The sequence below is a fragment of a genome, unplaced genomic scaffold, assembly GCF_019419815.1.
Source record: "Pyrus x bretschneideri cultivar Hongxiangsu unplaced genomic scaffold, Pyrus_bretschneideri_v1 Contig12, whole genome shotgun sequence".
NCBI classification, from domain to species: domain Eukaryota; kingdom Viridiplantae; phylum Streptophyta; class Magnoliopsida; order Rosales; family Rosaceae; genus Pyrus; species Pyrus x bretschneideri.
In genome coordinates this window covers 4430411-4449565 of record NW_025999413.1, presented here as the reverse complement: position 1 = coordinate 4449565, position 19155 = coordinate 4430411, and the positions used below count along the sequence as shown (strand labels likewise).

At 37.2% G+C, this 19155-nt stretch overlaps 3 protein-coding genes across 3 annotated transcripts; 2 read left to right on the top strand and 1 right to left on the bottom strand.

Moving 5' to 3' along the window:
• Positions 1-322: 322 nt before the first annotated feature.
• LOC103947815 lies at positions 323-6728 on the top strand. The gene is made up of 13 exons (XM_048577662.1): positions 323-433; positions 675-772; positions 860-940; positions 1034-1193; positions 1328-1612; positions 1713-1864; positions 1967-2173; positions 2270-2360; positions 2448-2623; positions 4130-4217; positions 6105-6276; positions 6485-6577; positions 6667-6728. The coding sequence occupies exons 1-13, from the start codon at positions 323-325 to the stop codon at positions 6726-6728; spliced, it is 1776 nt and encodes a 591-aa protein (XP_048433619.1).
• Positions 6729-7456: 728 nt separating this feature from the next.
• Positions 7457-10796, top strand: LOC103947806 (thylakoid membrane protein slr0575). The gene is made up of 9 exons (XM_009358767.3): positions 7457-7786; positions 8132-8178; positions 8285-8387; positions 8660-8746; positions 9219-9302; positions 9573-9626; positions 10031-10111; positions 10298-10343; positions 10476-10796. The coding sequence occupies exons 1-9, from the start codon at positions 7472-7474 to the stop codon at positions 10550-10552; spliced, it is 894 nt and encodes a 297-aa protein (XP_009357042.1). The 5' UTR covers positions 7457-7471; the 3' UTR covers positions 10553-10796.
• Positions 10797-11457: 661 nt separating this feature from the next.
• On the bottom strand, positions 11458-16850 carry LOC103947804. Its single transcript, XM_009358764.3, has 5 exons — positions 16166-16850; positions 16031-16075; positions 15476-15778; positions 14543-14715; positions 11458-11939 (listed from the first exon to the last, which is right to left on the bottom strand). The coding sequence occupies exons 1-5, from the start codon at positions 16374-16376 to the stop codon at positions 11775-11777; spliced, it is 897 nt and encodes a 298-aa protein (XP_009357039.2). The 5' UTR covers positions 16377-16850; the 3' UTR covers positions 11458-11774.
• Positions 16851-19155: the final 2305 nt, after the last annotated feature.

Sequence of the window (19155 nt, the reverse complement as noted above, 5' to 3'; positions counted from 1 at the left end):
AAATAAACAAAACTCACCTGGTGATAGGTTTCATTCTTCGAACAGGCGATCCAGCCTCCTACTGCCACACTGCCGTGTTTCTGGACAACCACGTTATTTTCTGCAACGGAGCTGACCTCCACTTCCATCCTCTTAATCGTAGCATAGCAGAGCTCGAAGCCATCCCCATTTCTCTCCAAAAACTCGATTCAGAAATACAAAAGGATTGTCACCTCTGAAGTATGCCAAAGTGACAGGTCGCAGAGGTGTCAATTCTGAAATCTTCCTGGTGCCCGAGTTCAAGGTATAAATTTGAGGTGTGAGTGATTCTGTACTTCTGGCGATGGCTTTGAGCTTTGCTGCTGCTACGGTTGAGAGGATGGAGGTCGAGGTCAACCCCGCCGCAAAGAATATGGTTATCCAGGAGTATGGCAGTCTGAGGTTTGGATCGCGGGTTCAAAGAACAAGACCTGTCACCAGTTGAGTTTTGTTTTTGGATTCCAAGTACGCGATTCGAGGGGCTGTGTTTTGTTTGGTGAGAAGATTTTTAAATGTAGGGAAGAGTTGATTTTCGTAGCTTTTTTTATCGTGTTTCTTTTATTTTGTTTGGATGACGAGACAATGTCAGGAATTTATGTAATCCGGAGTAGAATTATCTTTTTTTGGTTAATTTAATTTTTGGTTAAATTCTGCAGTGCCGTCAGAGGAAGACGGAACTCGCGGTGTTGTCTAAAATGGTCAAAGCCAAAGGCCCTTGCACGGTTCAGCTATGCCATAGTTGTCTGAAGAACAGGTTCGATTAGAATGAAAATTAGTCTCCTTTTTTTCGGTTTTGGAGTAAATTTTTTGGACTAAAATTGGTGGTGGGTGTTGAATTGAGAATAGGTAATACATTGACGCCTGAGGCAGTGGCACAGAAATGTACGAAATGTCTAGGCAAATGCAATTGTAGTATATGCTAGTAAGTGTATGGAATGCCATATAACCGTTAACTTTGTATTTGTAGTTGTTTACGTTTTGGTGCTGCTGCCAATTAGAGAAGTGTGTTTTTCAGTAACAAAGCCGGTTTAATACCCACTGGTATTCGCATGCACAAAGCCAAGAAGAAAGGGTATCAATCTGTTGCTGATATGTTGCGTGTGGAGAAGCTGCAAAAGAAGGAGAATGGTGACGGCAAGGATGGTAAAGGGCGAATGCATGTGGCTTCAGACAAGGTTTGGTGCTGTTGATTACAATTTTATGTTTTGATTGGTTTTATTGCTGTTTAAGCCGGTTTATGATCTCGGTTTTGGCAGGCAACGAGTTTTGATCACCTTGCAAACGAGGGAGGGAGAATGCCCTTGATCAGAGGGAAGATGTGAACTCAGATGCAGCAAAGCCGGGCGAGTTGATGGGAACTTGTAATGACAGCAGAGATGATGCTGCTGCTGCTGTGAATGATGATGATGCCAAGGCCAAGGCCAAGGCTGCAAGAGGGCGTTGCAGGGTCAAGGAATGCCACGTCGAGAGTAGAGAGGTTGAGCTTCCCCTACCTCAGGGCACCCCATTGACAACTGTAGCGGGTGTCAAATTAGCTGCTGAGGATGTGGGAAATACTCTCCAATTTTTTAAGTTTTGTGAAACTTTTAGAGAGGTAATTTTTGTTCTATTAGATGTTTGATTGAAAGATGCTCTAAACTTGTTTTAATTTACTTTGACACTTGAAATCTCATCCTTTATTCTTTTTACTCTAGCTTTTTAAGATTGAAAAGTCCCAAGCTCAGTCTGTTCTTCGGGAACTATCACGTGGAGGAAGTGGGCGAAGTGGACGTCCTGGACAGTACTCCTCCGTAGTTCGATTTCGTAGCTATATGCTCTTCTTCATACAGAAGGGTTTATTACAGGAGTAAGAACTCTACCTAGTATACTATTGTTATGCATAAAGTACTTCTAGTATTTAATGAGGGAAATAATTCATGTGGTTTCTGACATCTTCACTTTCTGTTAGGTCTCTAGAGCAGGCAAGCAACAACTGGTCATGGTTCCAAGATTTGGCGAAGCTGGTGTCTGCATCGGGGGTCTCTAAGGTCGACCCTGTGATGAAGGAGCTGCCTGCAGAGTGTTTTATTGGAAGCAGGGAGGGATACAATGCCTTAAACTTCTCCCAAAAGCTTAGGCTCCTGAATTTCATCTGTGATGAGGCTCTTAACACAAAGTAAGTAGATGATACATAATATGTAAATTATAATTGTGTTATTGTCCTGTGTTTTCTGCGTTATGAGTGATGAGAACTTTTCAATCCTTTATCCAGGACACTGAGGGGATGGATTGAGGAGCAAAATGAAAGATCTGTCCAATGTAAAGGGGACATGAAAGCAAAAGTTGCTCTAGCAAAGGATAAGGTAATATGAAAACAAGTCGAGCTTTTATGAGGCAAGCATTTTTGAAGCCAACATAGAGGTTTGTTTGTAACTAAATCATATGAGCAGGAGAGAGATATCCAAGCAAAGTTGCAGGAGCAGATGGCTAAGAGGGCCACTCCAGACAACGGTGATGCTGTCCCAATTTCAGAGTCGGACTCGATTGCTTCAGTTCTGTATGAACTCCTACATGGGAAAGCCGACCATAATTACTTTGTGACGGGGAATGTAAATTTTAAGATGAGGTTTGTCATAGTTATTTCTTAACAGCCTTTAGAATATTCATGTCTTCATCTCTCTTGATATTTGCTTCGAGTTAAGATTCCAAATATTTCAAAGTACCTTGGGTTTAGGTCCTTAAGCGTTTGTTTAATTAAGGCTGCTTTTGTAAGAGTATTTTTGCTCATAAGCGCTTTTTTGAAAGTGCTTTCGTTCGAACTTTGGTCTTGTTTAGGAGTGATTTAAGAAGAGCTAAAACACTTATGACTCTGTTTGGTAGGAAAGGTTAAAAGTGCTTTATGAAGAAAGTGGGTAAGAAGACTTTCGAGTAAACAAAGCCGAGCTTGCCGGAGCCTTAGATGATCTGATTGGCACCGCCGCAGGAGGAGAACAGAAGAAGATGGTGGAGGCGGGGGTGGTAGTTAAAGAGGAGGGTAGGGAGTAGAAGAATTAGGGCTATTGTTGGAGTTTGATGAGTGAAACTAGTGGAGTGAGGCTTTCGTTGGACTTGGATATGGTTGAGATTGCCAAGACTACTGGGTTTCGGGGATGTAACTTTTAAAATGTTGATATCAACATTTCTTACATATGCAACTCTTTTTAAATGTTGATATGAACATTTCTCACATTTCTTACATATGTAACTCTTTTTAAAGAGTTACATTTCTTTGTATTTTCAGTTACTTTCTCAGCAATGAAACATAGGACAAGAATAATAATACCTGAAAGGCTTTTTAGCTAAAATGGTATCTGAGATTTGTCTAACTCTTCATTTTGGTCCCTGATATTTGAAATCAATAGAAGTGGTCCATGAGATTGTCCACCATCAATCATTTTGGTTCTTTAGTGAAAAATTATGTTAAATAAGGATCAAAGTGACAAAATTACCCTCAATATAATAAACAATAGGCTAAAACAATTTGACAAAAATTGAGGGTATTTTTGTCATTTTATCCTTATTTTATGGAAATTTTTCATAGAATGACTAAAATGATTGATTGTGGACAAACTCAGAGACCAATTCTATGGAGTTCAAATCTCAAGGACCAAAATGAGGAGTTATGCAAATCTCTGGGATCATTTTGGCTAAAAAGCCTACCTAAAAAGCCTACGATTGACCATTGAAGCATACATGAATTTTTTTTTTTTTTTTGACAAACAATAGATAATTTGATAGAAGACATGGCTTAATTGAAATCACATATGTACAACATACCACCGTATAGCCTACTACCAGAACAAGGATTTGTCATTTTGTATAGCATGATCTAAGCCAATCTCCAAGGCGGGGTCAAGCTCGAGATAGAAGGATCACTTGTGCTTGTTATATAATAGGCCGCCCCAACTTGAGAAATCAAAATATTTTTTAATTTGGGGCATGATAATGAGACGGCCTAACAAGATTCAAAAGGGAAATAGCTAACAAAGTAAAAGGATCCCCATTTTTTTACTTTGAATTAAATTACAAATATACCCTTCAAACTCTAGACGCCCCCTATTTATTTGTGTCTTCGCTTCTCACTTTTGTACAGGATAAAATCGTTGACGGTTAGATCCACTTATCTATTGTATTCTTTTCCAAAAATTCTCCTGCTTCTCTTTTGCAGTTCCCTCACTCTAATCTGAAGGTATGAAACTTCTCTAACACTTTTCTAATTTGTCTCCACCTTTATTTTTGCCCACACTCTTAGATCTTACTAATGTATTTTTCTCAAATTTGATTGTGATCTTGTAAAGAAAAGTGGATTAGATTAGATCTTACGCATCTAAATGAATTTTGTGGGTGAGTAATTGAGAGAATTTTTCTCCTTTGAGTTGAAGTGCACATATTTTGTTAGCACACATTATTAGTAAATTTTTTTCCTTTTCTTTCACAAACGTTTTGGGGAGGGTGGAGAATTAGTTATAGCTCCTCAGATTTATGACAGAGTTAGCTATTTGAGTTACAATTTTAATTATTATTGATGCATATCGTTGAATGGTTTGTTTCGTACATTACGTTTTAAAAATTAAGATGTATAGATTTTGTTTGGATGATGATTTCAGATTGATGGACAAAAAATAATCAAGGAAACAAAAAAGATGTAGATTAGTTAATAATCCATACCCTCGAAACTATAAAAATGGTTCAATATCTAATCCCCACCCTAGTGTTTTGAAAGAATTGTTTGTTTTTTTTTTTTTTTTTAACAAAAAGAATTGTTTTATCAGATTAAAGGAAGTCGATGCTTTTAGGATTTTACGGAAAGAAATCTGAAGAATATTCATGCTTTCAAGCTTCTACGGGACAAAATCTGAAGAAAAAAATCTAGGTCTATGAGTTTTTATAGAAACAAATCTGAAGAATAAATTAAATAGGAAAGAAAGTTAAAACTCCTGATACTTTGCAACCATAAAAGGAAAAACATATTAACAAATTCCAAAAACTTTGACTGGCCACCAAATTCTCCTGCCAAATGTCGAAGAGGGAAGGGAACTAGGACAGTACAAATAGCAGCTCTCCAATGTCCGGCATGATCATCATGAGTTAACTATGCAATCTCCCCAAAGGCTGAATGCGAGAATATAAATTGAAGCTTAAGGAGAGATTTTGTTCTTGCGAGTCGATTTCTGAAGAAAATGGGGATAACTTCAAGCTCTATCGCAGCCACAGTTCATCTTCTAATATGAAAGAAATAAGCTCGAAGGTAAAACTTTTATAATTCATGAGCTCACACTCTAACCAAGTAACCAGTCCTAGTCTGCATTTCTCATATTCAGACAGTGTGCGAGATTGAACATAGATATTTATTCCACAAATTTTATCTGGAAATTAAACAAAAGGAAGATATATAGGAAAAACCATTCTAATCTAGCCTGTTTATAAGCCATCTATTGCATAATTGAAGAGGGCATATGGCTTCTATCCTCTACTTTCTTGCTTACGTATTACACCTCCATCTTCTGAGCTCGGACGTTGCTTTCCGTGAGGTGTAAGAACTCTACCTTGTATATTACATTTATGCATAAGTACTTCAATAGGCTTTAATGGTGGAAATAATTCATGTGATTTCCGCCACCTTCATTTTCCGTTAGGTCTCTAGAGGAAGCAAGCACCAACTGTTCTTTCAAAATTTGGTGAATCTGATCTCTGAGTTAGGGGTCTGTAATGTCGACCTTGTGATGATGGAACTGCCCACGGAGTGTTTTGGTGGAGGCGGTGATGGATATGATGAGGCTCACGACACTGAGTAAGTAGAATATACATAATATGTGAATAATCAATTTTTGTAATTGTGCTGTTTAGATTTACGAGTGAGGATAACTTTTCAATCTTTTCTCCAGTAGACCGAGTGGATGGAATGAAGAGCAAAATGAAAGGTCTGTCGAACAAAAAAGGGATGCCAAATGAAAAATTGCTAATGCTAAAGATAAGGTAATGTGAAAAACCAGGAAAGCTTTTGAGAGGCAAGCATATTTTGGAGCCAACAAGGGGTTGTGTTTTTTAACTAAATCATATATGTGCAGGAGAAGGATCTCGAAGCAAAGTTGCAGGAGGAGATAGCTAAGAGGACCACTGCAAACAGTGGCGATGCTGTCCAACTTTCAGAATCCGACTCCATTGTTTCGCAAATCACAAGTGAGGCAGCTCGAGCTCACATGGAGGTTCTTGAAGCAGAAATAGCCATGTTACCGGAAAGTAAGTTCCAATTCGAGTATCTTGAGCCCTTCAATTTCCTTTTTTTTTTTGTTTCTATTAATTGATGTTTTTCTTTTAATGTTTTGGGTTTTCATGGAAATCTGGTTATCATTTTTCTAGTAACTAAGCTTTCGTATTTTTCTTGTGCTTGTTATACATGCTCGTGTTAAAATTGCTTTGACTTATTTTATAGGCAATGAAATATGAGAGGCTGTTAGAATACAGCCTTATGTTGTGGATGCTGATGGCTATGCCTTATGGAAACTGAAAGGCGATTTTGGTGAAGATATATTGCTTCAAGGTTAGCTTTAACTGTGCCAAATACAATGTGTAGATTTCCAGTTCACGAGTTATTTCGATGTTCTAATTTTACTTTTCAGTATTGTACAGATACGGGAACATGGGATGGAGCTCCTTCTGTTGAAAACTGGTTCTTTACGGTGCTGAAATGAAAGAGCCAGATGTTTCCTAGTTCGGATTTCGCTCTTTACGACAGTGCTGATTCGAAGGGGAAGTGATATTGAAAAATTGGCGCGCTGCCTCAGATTGTGGTTATGAAAGTTTAATAGTTATTTTTTCATAAAGCGATGTATTTACGGTACGAGGGGTGAGAAAATAAATTGGCAGTGAACTCGTCATTCAGAGATATGAACATAAGACTAGTCACTCACAAGTGAAGAGAAATATCACTAGATTGTAGTATCAGTAGCGAATAGTTGAATCACAATTTTTTTTGTAATGGAAAATGTAAATTATGGGATGAGCATTGGTCAGTGTTATTTCTGAACAGCTTTGGGAACTTATATAAATGATTTTCATGTCTCTTGATCTATCTCGAATTCTTGGTCAGGCCTTGAAGTTTTTTTCATTTGTTCATGACTATTTTGCGGTATAAAACACTTGAGTTCATAATATATATATATATATATATATATATATATTTTATTTTTTTTTGGTTACAGGGTGCTCTTATTAGAAGGTAGAAAAATAATTCAAAAAAAGCTTTTTCCATTCAGAAGTATTTTTAAATTTGTAGTCAAATTGTATTTTTACAAGTTATCTAAAAAGCAAAATAAAATGGATAACATGGGGACACGTAATCAGAAATTTGGCGGTTGGGAGTAACCAGCAAAACTACTGAAGCTTTCTCTCAAAGTCTGAATCTTTGAGGAAGGAGAGTGAGAGAGAGAATCCAATGGCAACGCAAGCACTATCTACTCCAACTGCAACTGCAAGAGGAAGCAGCAGCTCCTGCCGCCATCATGACGTCAACCGCAGCCGCTTTCTCTCTCTGCGCCACCATACCACTGCCTCATCCTCATCAAGGCCCATCACCAGCTTCCTCATCCACCTGGATCCCATTGGACGCAGAGCCCACCAACTCTCGAAGTCCAAGCCCAAACTGACCATCCAGAGAGCCGCCGACTCTTCCACTCAGCCTTCCACCGTCACCTCCTCCTCTGCCGCCGGCAAAGCCATCGTTCCCGACGACCAGTTCTCCCTTGCCAAGGTACCCTCTGCTCTTCCTTACCTTCCTCTTATTTCATTCACACACGTGCGAGAGGTACGTGCCAATCGTCTGCGAAACAAAATATGCACAGATAAAATCCGTTGCAAACTTTAAAAACAAAAATATAATTGATGGGATATGTACGAAATGGGCTGTATACAAGTGTAGTGTCACTTTATTGTCCGTTTAGTGTCCATTCAGTTCTACTTTTTATAAAAGAAAATTGTAGCCAGTTCTATTTCGTGCATATTTTTGGAAAGATTCGAGGATTCTAATATACCTTGTTTATGTAGATATGACTATGTGTACTTGTATCATGTAGTTTTTCTTGTGTGGTGTTTGCAGGTTTCGTTTGGGGTTATTGGTCTGGGTTTTGGGGTTTCACTCCTGTCGTGAGTACTTTATCGCAGCATCAAATTTGTAAATTTTTTAAGCATATTTTGATTCTTACATGTTTTTTCGTAATTAATTCATGTGGTTGTGATGGATTTCGAACAGGTATGGTTTCGGAGCGTATTTTAATATCCTTCCTGGGTCCGAATGGTCGGCATTGATGCTCACATACGGCTTCCCTCTTGCAATCATTGGTATGGCTTTCAAGGTAACACTAATTACCAAAGCCATTATCTTGTGTACAAGTTATAATGCAGGCTACTGCCCGCTTCAAATGTTGTCCGTGTGATGATGCGGATTAGTAGATGTTGATTTGTTTCATGAACGTTTTGTCCAGTTAATTTGCTTTGATTCTCAAAACAAGTTCACACCTAGGTTCTTGCTCTGCTATTTAGACAAACTTCAGCTTTGTTTATTTCGTGACTGGAAGTATTTTGCGTATCTATTTGCATCATCGTGTTCCGTTATTCTGTTTTGCAGTATGCAGAACTAAAGCCAGTGCCATGCTTGACTTATTTGGATGCGCTACAATTAAGGGAAACAAGTGCCACCCCAATCCTTACACAGGTAATTAGATTGAACTGCCTCGTTTGTGACATAAAAGACGTGGTAATGTAAGAAAATAGATGTTGTAATGGTTTATATAAGGTGTGGTAAATTTATTGCATCAACCCTCGAAAACCTTGGACTGTATGTGCCAGTAACGTGTCGTTCATTATTAGTATTGTCCCATATATATTTAGGTGATTGCAGTTTTGGGCAAGATTTGTAGTTTCTTCTTGTGATTCTTCATAACAATTTTGAACGAAGGCGGGAGGTGATTGGAAAGGATCTTTTGAAGAAACGTGTGCTTGAGAATCAATATCATTAAAATATAGAATAGGATGTTGGGGAAATATGATCAACCCCTCTGAACTTTGGGGTTAGTTCTAAGTCCATAAATGGATAGAGTTGATCACTTCTATGAATGTCTGATGCATGCAATTCATGGTTTTTCTTTTTTGTTGTTTTACCCAAATGTTATGATATATGGATTTAGGTGAGGAATGATGTTACGAGGTATCGTTATGGAGATGAGCAGCATTTGGATGAGGCGTTGAAACGAATCTTCCAGTATGGTCAGGTGCGTTATCTGCTTTGCGTGTAAATACAAGAACTCTATGACATCTATTCATTTGTTTCGGAATGTTCTGTAGAGTGAAAGAAATGTTTGGCCTTCTGTATACCTTTTTGGAAGCGACTTGTCATCACAACACTTCACTTTTAAAAGAATTTTGGATGTAGATAATCTTATGCTCAGTGCACAGTTACTCTGAGGGCCTCATTAAAGAATATACGCTTCAAGCACTGTTTTGTGCTTAACATCTTCTCGTTTACCTGGTTTTCCTTTCAGGGTGGAGGAATTGCTCGGAGGAGTGCACCTACTCTCCAAAGTGTTCGTGAAGAGGTATGCTTCTCACCAGCAGTTGGTTTCAAGCGCATAAACTTTCGAGTTTACTAAACAAAATTTTTTTTGTGTCAAAATGTATCAGCAAACAGCAACTTTTGTGGCTACTTGTAATATCCTTTTGATTACCTTCCACTAAATAAAACTCTTTCGGGAATTTATATGAAAGGAGAATTTGTTCTTTCCTAAATATCGCATACAAGAGCAGACTGATGACATGATATGATTGGTCAATTATTTATGAAGTATCTTGCATCTTAAAGAACCTCAACCATTTGTAACATCCTTAAGGTTTTAATCCTTTCAATTTGTGGTGAGGCTATTAGTTACTTTGTATCAAAGTGTGACCGACCATTATTCCCCGACTGCTAATACTATCTCAAATTATGATCGTATGTTCTTAGGTCACCGGAGATGGTAGATACTCTCTAGTCCTGGTGTTTGAGGCAAAAGCTCTGCAGTTGTCAGATTTTGAACAAAGACAGGTAAAGAATTATGAGTCTACAGAGTCCCGCTGCACCTGTTAATAGTCGCATTTATCTATATTTAGATTTATTCTTGAAGACAATGCTTACAAGTTTGCTCGTGCTTCCCGGCATAATAAATTATTTGACCTTGCATTTTGAGAAAAGGATACTGCATACTGATTAATCGAATTCTGACATTTCTAGGCTAAGTTTACTTCATTCTTCGGACCAGGAATCACAGCTGAAGTTGGTGAGTTTTATTCCTAAATGCTTCAAGTCCAATGAAAATTTTCGAACTTGTAGAACTAGAAACCTGTGGGTTCAACAATCTGAATTTCACTTATACCGAACTTTTTGGAATACTACTTACTTTGTGGTGCAGGGAAGGGAGAGAATGATCTATACGAAGTCCGACTTATTTCCAACTCCAACGCTAACCCTTCTGCATCACCGTTGTAAAAAAAAAAAAAAAAAAGATGTATTATAGTTTGATCGAATGCTACTCTGTAGTAGTGTAGTTTCATATTACGCGGCTTTTTGTCACTTGTAATTTGTAAAACTTTTGTTTAGATTCAGTTGGCAAAAGCTTTATTGTATCATACACGGATTTTTGAAGAGAGAATCGGAAATATAAGCAAAATTGAAGTTGTCATTACTCATCTCGGTAGCTTCAAATTCAATTTTGCTTAGTCCATTCCTTGAAGCTTAGATCTTCTACCACTTCGAGTATTAGCCAACTTCTTCAATTTGTTGTTTTTCTTTTGTCTATTTCGAGTCTTCTTCTATTATTTGCCCGCTCTCTTATAAGCTTGTGGGACTAGTGGTTGTCTAAGATGGTTATCCGAGACGTTTTTGAAAGTGGTTCTGAGTTATATTCTCATTCTCCGCTTCTTTGGGCGCTTGCGGGTGTAGGATGGGGCAACGCACCTCTATATTTCTCTCTTATTCTAATGTTCCTCTCCAGTCTCTACGTGCAGGATGAGCCTGCACGTGACGGAGGTGATAAACTTGATATACATCATTATAAGATAGTTCTGGAATTGTCAAGGTTTTCCATTTTTCTTTTTCGTAACCTCTCGTTATTTTCAAAAAAATTTGGCATTCAAATTAATACACGACTGGATGACCAATGATGATGAAAGTTATATTAAGTTTATCCCACCCACATATCTTCAAAACGGTTTTCTCACTGCGGTTAATTGTACTTGTTAAAATATGAACAGGTCGTGCATGCGTTGTTGATACTATTAATACTTTATGATGATGACAATATGTAATCAATATAATTGATGCTCTGTCATCAATAAATTAGATAATAATTAACCGCACTGAAAAATGACTTAGCCTTTAATTTCCCAAGATTAAAGTATTTACTCCAAGATCTTCATATTTCGATTCGTATTCAAAAGCGGACAAACAAAAAGCAACAGTGAAGCCCAAAGATGTCAGCCAATTTGAACATAACAAGAACAAAACGTTAACATCATCAGTGCCTCAAAGTATTACTACATAAAACGTAAACATAATAATACATTGATGGATTGTTCTTTTTTCTTCCTCTCTGCAAAAGATTTCTCAAAAGACACAGAGAATCTCTGCTTTCACCCTGCAAATATTCACTTCTCTTTCTTCGTTTTTTACCATATTAATAATTTCAGCTCCTGATAATAATTTAATTTTCTCAGAACCCTTTGAGATTCAGATGAGAAAGAAAGTTATTCTTCTTGTTTTTTGGTCTATGTTTCTCTCTGTACCTTTTTCTCATCCATGGGAAGCACCCACCTAGCCTGCACTTCTGCTTTTCCTTTTCTCTTTTTGTTTCTTCTTTTGTATCTTTCACTTCCACCTGCATTTTATGTAGCCACATACATAAAATCTCTTTCCTTTTATTTTCAATTGCATCTTTTATATATTAGGAAAACTAACGAAAAGTTCAAAAAAACTTCTCTTTTAATGAAAAATCATTTTTAAATGTATAATGAATAGTACGAGGAAAAAGTATAAATATGATTTTTCGTTAAAAGTGAACAGTACTGGAAGTATTTTGTTAAATTTCTCTTATATATTTGGTAATTTGATAAGGAAAGTAATATAAAATAAAGCAACAAGAAGCTTCTGGTATATGAAAAAAGAAACCCCTATAACCTAGTTAGTTTCTCTCGCACTTAAAATATCAGGGACGGTTCTAGTTTGTGCTTGACCTAAATTTGGATGGTGCAAAATTTAGTTGATTTTGGAAGAAAAACTTAATATGGAGATTCCTACTTAATATGGAGATTCCAATCTATCTATCTCACTCATCAATTATATTACGTAATAATTGACATAGAGATACGAGAATATATCATGGTTGCTTGGGGCTAGATGGAGACTAACAATTTCAAATGAAGTGTAGCGTTAGGTCAATTGCTAGAGTAGACTAGTGTCACTTTCTGCAACCATCAGTCACCATGGTAAATCACACGGTCTCGGAGGGAAGAGGATCCGCTCCGGACCTTAAGTGTTTGGAGCCTCCTCATTAAATCATCTGGATCGTAGAAATTGAATCCAATGGTTTTCATTAATTCATTTTTTTGGCCCACCACACACAACCAACAGCCCTGATTTGACTTGCACACCAATCAGTGGTCCAGATGTCTTGATAAGGAGGCTCCAGTCACTAAGATCTACACTAAGATCTAGAGCGAATCCTCTTCCATCTTAAAGACCCTCAAATGACGATCTCCATCACAACATGTACAAGTTGATGATCACAAACCCTAGCCAAAAGTTTGAAAGGACATGACTCAGTCACCTAGTCCAAAGATGCAACAAATTGGAATCGGATCCCCTCCGAACCCAAATAAACTGAGCCTTCTGAGTAAAGGATCCGGGTCGTTGAAATTTGATCCAACGGCTACAAATAGGAGGCCCTCTAAAAGATGTAATAATTGTAGTTGTTGGATCAAATTTCAACCGCTTAGGTCCTTTGATCCTTAAGCTCAGTTTATTTGGGTCCGGAGGGAATCCGGTTCCCAACAAATTTGCACTTAAAACAGTGAAATCATCAAGTAACAAACCCTGAAACACATGACCATCTTTTCCAAAAAGATGAACCAATAAATAAGTGATGGGGCATTTTCAGTGAGGAATCCGGATCTTCGTTGGATCTTTTTTGTGAGAACTCCAAAGATCCGTTAATTGTGTTCGTTTATCGTATATCGTGTGATTAGAAATCATATTAAATTTATTTATTTAAAATTAAACACAAATAGTACTTGATAAAAACTGAGAGTATGATTTACAATAAACGAATGCGATTCACAAATCCTCAGAAAGAGGATTCAGAGAGGATCCTGTTGGTTAAGTGAGAATCCCAAAGATCAAAACCGGGTTGGGGGGGGGGGGAAGAAAAAAGTGAAGAATCCTTTTTAACATTTGCACTGAAAGAATCTTCAGGGTTTCCACACAAAAACAAAAAGGTCATGGTAAAAAAGGAAGAAGATCCTCTCCGAATTCACTTTGTGGAGATTCTAGGAATCCTCATATTTTAAACGTTCATCGTATCGTGTGATCAGTTTTTGTCATGTATTATTTATGTTTAATTTTAAATAAAAAATGTCAAATGATTTCTAACCGTACGATGCACGATGAATAGCTAAAATGTGAGAATTTCTAAAATCTCCATAATTTGGATCCGGATGGGATTCAAATCTGGTAAAAAAGGAACACATAGTTTCTGCATAATTCAAGGCAAAAAGTTAAAGCAAAGTGGTGGTGGACGTGCAAATTGTCTTGCAACTCGGAGAGGATAGAAACTTATCTACATGCAAATTGTCTGGCAACTAAGAGAGGATAGAAACTTATCTACACTCGAGATAATACGATTGTCAATATCGCATATTAATAATGTATTATCACGTAATGTACTATTACAAAAGGACGAGTCCAACTGTATTTGATACTATTCGACTCCATGTGAAATTGTGAATACAACTCCTAATGCACACGGTCCGACACACTGTGACAGCTTACCCTACCCAAAGTTTTTCTTTTCTTATTGGAGGCAAAATGTTATTCCGAGAAGAGAGTTTATGTGCTGGAAAGCACATAAAACCAGAGGGACCAATTCAATCTGCTAGTCCCCCACCTTGAAGGGAATACTCTATTTTTTATGACACCAACCGACCTTCATTTAGTTGTCCCATCTTCAGAAACACATCATTAATTAAAAACACGAGAAACGCTGCCGGCATCCCAAATGCACATCATGTAATCGGTCACAAATTTTTAATAAAATATTCAATGCAAAGACAATAAACAAGCAATAAAATGTATACAGTTGTCCTTCTAATCTTAAACAGTTTATAAATCGGTTCTATTTGTGCTTATTTCGCCGTTATTAGTCTTAAAAACCTACAACATGGCTAACTCTTTGGCATTTTGTTACAAATATGAGCAAAAACATACCTCTTCATCAGATTTTGATTTTGCACTTGTTTTAGACGAATCTCCTCCTCGAAATCGATTTGACGATCTCACTACGATCGGAGGGGTTGAAGTAGAGCTAGGACAACTACTTGAACTCAAATCAGGAGGAGTGCTTTGAGTTCCCACATCTCTCATTCCATCTATTTGCTTCTCTGCATTAAAAATAAGTTGTGATTGAAAGTTGTAATTATCATTCCATGAGAAATGAAGTGATTTTTCCACACCTCGTTTAGATTGGGCCTTTGAATTGAATAAAGGCTAGTTTTAGATTGTTGTGTTTCTTTTTTTTTTTTTCAAAGTGCTTTTCTTAAAATTGTTTTTGTTGCGGTTTAAGAATAATGTAAAATAAAACAGTTGAGTGTTTGATAAACTATATGTTTAAAAGTGTTGCAAAGATGAAAATCAATGTAAAAGTGATATAATTATATATAATGACAAATATGGACATGATAGTGGTTGTGATGGTGGTGGTGGTGTCAATAATTGGGTGTGGTGGTTTGGTTGCAAAAGTAACAATGGTGGTAGGGGTGGCGACGTTGGAGAGAAATGTGGTTGTGGCTGTGGTGGCAATGGTGGCGGTAATGGCGGTGGTGATGTAAGAGGTTGGGGTTTGTAATTGTAGGTGGTGATCACTTTGTTCTCCAAAGATAAAATGTTTTATGTCATTTTTAAAAATTATCGAGGGTATTACAAGAATTAAAAATATTTATTAAAATCTCAACTCCACTTTTATTAAAGCAACTTCTAAAGGTTATTACTTTTAAAATAAGAAAAACGTTTCATTTTTACCAAACATTCGTGTATTGCTGAACTTTGAAGTGAAACAGCTATTGGTGAAACAAAAAAGCAATATTAGAAGAAGCAAAATACAAAAATAATTAGATGGGTGAAGAGAAAGAAAAATGACTGAACCTGGAATTGGAAATTGACGAGCCAAATCTTCTTTTGTAGGATTAGAAAAAGGCTTGGCAATGTTGCTTGTATGGATTGGTCTCGAGTGGGAAGAGTAAACAAGAGGTGCAGACATTGTGATTCGATTCGTTACGTTTCGAAACGATCTTCCGCTAAGTGTTTTTGCAGATAAACACTCCATTGGAACCTGCCCTGATAGAGGGTTGCATATGTATTTCTCTGCTTCGTTCCACTTTGAATTCAAAGCAAACCCTTCCGGTGATGACGTTTCCCAACTGTGATGAGCGGACCTTGCCTGCAACGCTGCGAGAACAACACAAAATCTGGTATATTAGTCCGGCTGTGGAACAAACGTCTGCTTTTTAATAAAGAAAGCAATAATAAAGATGCTGCACAGAAAATTTATATTAGGCTGGTTTTGGAATCGACGTCTGTCTTCCTTTGTTATTTAAGAACGTTAATAAAGACCGAACGTTATGCACAAAGAATTTCTGAGCTGTATATAATAATTTGAATTTGAACTAACAACATGCTTTCACGATCATGATTTCGTACCTTTGAGGGCTGTGGTGAATGAGTACGTTGCTGGGTCGATTTCATCTGCCAAAAAGGAGGAGTTTTTAATTTTTTTTTTTATGAGAAATGGTGGATTCAAAAACTCGGTTTTGAGTGAAGCAGAGAGAAGGGTACCTCTTAAGTTATAGCCAGGGGAAGAAGCAGTGCTGGAGATTGTAATGTTTGATCTGAAAGACCTTGTGTCCTCTCTGAAGCTTCGAATGTAAGAAGCCGAAAACCTTCTAGACTTCGGGTTTTCGCGGCTGATTCTGGCCTTCACAGCCCACTCTCTCAGGTTGAACTCCGGCTCATCTCGCCTTCTCGAACCGTATGGTGAGTCTTCCATGGTGGAGATCAAATGGAATGAGCTTTTCTTCTTCTGACTTGTCAATTTGGAATGGTCTTCTTTTAAGGGGTTTGAGTTTTATAATTCATAAGCATGAAAACATGCAGACTTCCAAAATCTGTAAAATGTGCTTCTGTTTGTGGGAAGATGTAGTTTAAATGAGTTTTATATTTGTGTGGGATTAAACATTTCGGCATACGATAGGCTTGGACAGAAGCAATTTGGCTAAAACAATGTGACTTCAAAGTTTGAATTGCACCAGTGTAATTTTGGTTAAGTTAGAATATCGCTCGAATAAAAAAGAGTAGCACATGAAATAAGTATTGCCGCTTTGGCTGCCAATGATACACTCACACGAGCACATAAAGGGTAAAAATTCATTCGCTTTCTCCTTCCAAAAGAGCTCGACCAAAAACAAGAAGGAGCGAAGGGAAAAGCTGCAGACTGTAGTACAAATTTTGAGACTAAAGATTATATTTTTACCTGTTCAAAATTATGCACGGTTCTATAACTTTATGGTATGATTTTCAAATACTTGAATCGAGGGTAAATTCTTTAGGGTGTTTTTCAAAAGAAAATACGGGCATTGATATTGTCAAAAAAATACATATAACATGTTTGTACGTTTGTTGGTCACAGTGATATCGACATATTACAGATAAAATATCAACAGTCCGTCATTTGAAAAGAAAAATAATCCTATGGCCAAAGAGATACAATCATGTCACCAATTCATCAAATGACAGGACAAGTGATTTACTTTTTAAACACGTGATAAATATTTATTGGACAAATGATGCTACTCAGATTATATCTTAATTGAAAGAGATAATCTTTCCTACACAGACTATAGTTTTCCTATGCTTCTACTGGATTTTTTACCAAATGGAAAGGTTGAAAGATGACAATTCACCACTTCTCTGCGGAGAGCCAAAGATTTGAGAGATGTACGTGTGCAAAACTGACAATATAATTGGTATAAAGAATCTCAAAATTCATATATAAACACTGGAATGTGGGGTCATATGGTAAGCAATTTTGGTTTGTAGCTGTGCTTTATGAAAGGACTAGCATTGCAAATAGTACGATGGTGTTGAATTTTTTGGTATCAAACAGTCCAACCAAATTTAGCATTTGAAAATGTGAGTGCATTATGTAGTGCACCCAATTTTCGGAGGCAGATTTTGTGTGCCCTTTTGTTTGAGTGTTCTTTTCATCCTTTTTTATTTGTACGATTACAATTAAATCACGTTAATATTTTATATTTTTATTATTTTTTATCCTATTATCTTTATAAAAAAAATCAATATAAAATATTAACGTGGCTTAATTGTGATCTTACAAAATAAAAGGAAATAAGAAAGACATCCAAACAGGAGGGTAGACAATCTGCCTTCCCAACTTTTCCCATCTGCGAAACTGCTGCCTCCTGGGAGTGAAGTCAGGGGAGATGTGATTTGATTACTTGTATGAATGTGTATATCTTTTTGACAGAAGTGTCAGGAAATTGAATTCAATCAGGTGAGCATAGGTATAGGGGTAACATGGGTTTTAAATTATGGAATTATTGCGATTTGGGATTGCCTAGTTGAGCAATTACGAGGGAGGAATGGGGTTGGGTCTCTCCCCTCCCTCCCATCCTCTCTTTCTCTTTCAGTTTTTTTTCTCTCTCCCTTTGGGGAAAGGTAAATCAAGATGACGATGTAACTTAATTTTAAGTGTTCAAATAAGAAGAGAGGAACATGAGGAGAAAATGAAAGGGGAGAGAATTCAGATTGATGAGGAACTTACCTACGTCAAACATTGTTGGTTGGTGGTAAAAATGTGTATGTTTAACTCTAAGTAGTATGACTATGGAACGTGCGTCCATATTTTATTAAGAACATGTGGTCATTGGAGGACATGTCATATGTCCGGGATGGACACAACTTCTTTTGGCGCTAGAAGAACATAGGAAGACACTCGCGACCAAAGCATGTCATGAAAGCAGCACACTGGACGGGCATGCTTCGATTGTCTCCGAGGCACATTTGAATGTAGATGTCATGAATGTGCGGGGATACTAGATCAAGAAGCCTAAGCAATACATCATTAATAATGTGTCGATACTACGGTAGCCAATAAAGCAGACATAAATGTTCCTGATATATTATCAACAACATTAGCGACGCGTCCCTTTGAAGCACAGCAAGCATATAGAGAATTTTTATAACAGAAAAATATGACCAAGCAGAATATATATTATCCTACATAGTGCAAATATCGGCCTATTATTTACCTCACCTCTCTAAGTCTAAACCAATGAGATTATGACAGTGCATAAAACTTGTGATATATGAAACCAAATGATAAAATCACATCCGGTTTTTTTTTATAATTTTCTGGGGAAATGGGTTTTTTTCAAACAGCAAATAAGTTGATCAAGCAGATAGATAACAATGTGGGGTTGCTTTCGGTCTGGCCTGGACCTGCATCTGGATCTCGATGGAAAGAAGAAAAAAGTGTGGATAGAAAGAACCGAAGAGCAGACTGTGTCTCTTTACACAGAGAGAGAGAGAGAGAGAGAGAGAGAGAGAAAGAGACAGTGAACCTCTCTCTGTGCGTGTGCGTGTGCGTGTGAGTGTGTGGCTGTGAATTTCCATATCATGTGATTGTCAACATCCTCATCATCCCTGTCAAGGGAAAGGAATCCTTTTTGGATTCCCTCCTCCTAATCCATCAAATCTGATAATTCGGACCATTGAAATTTAATTTAACGGTTAAAGTTATTATAACTTTT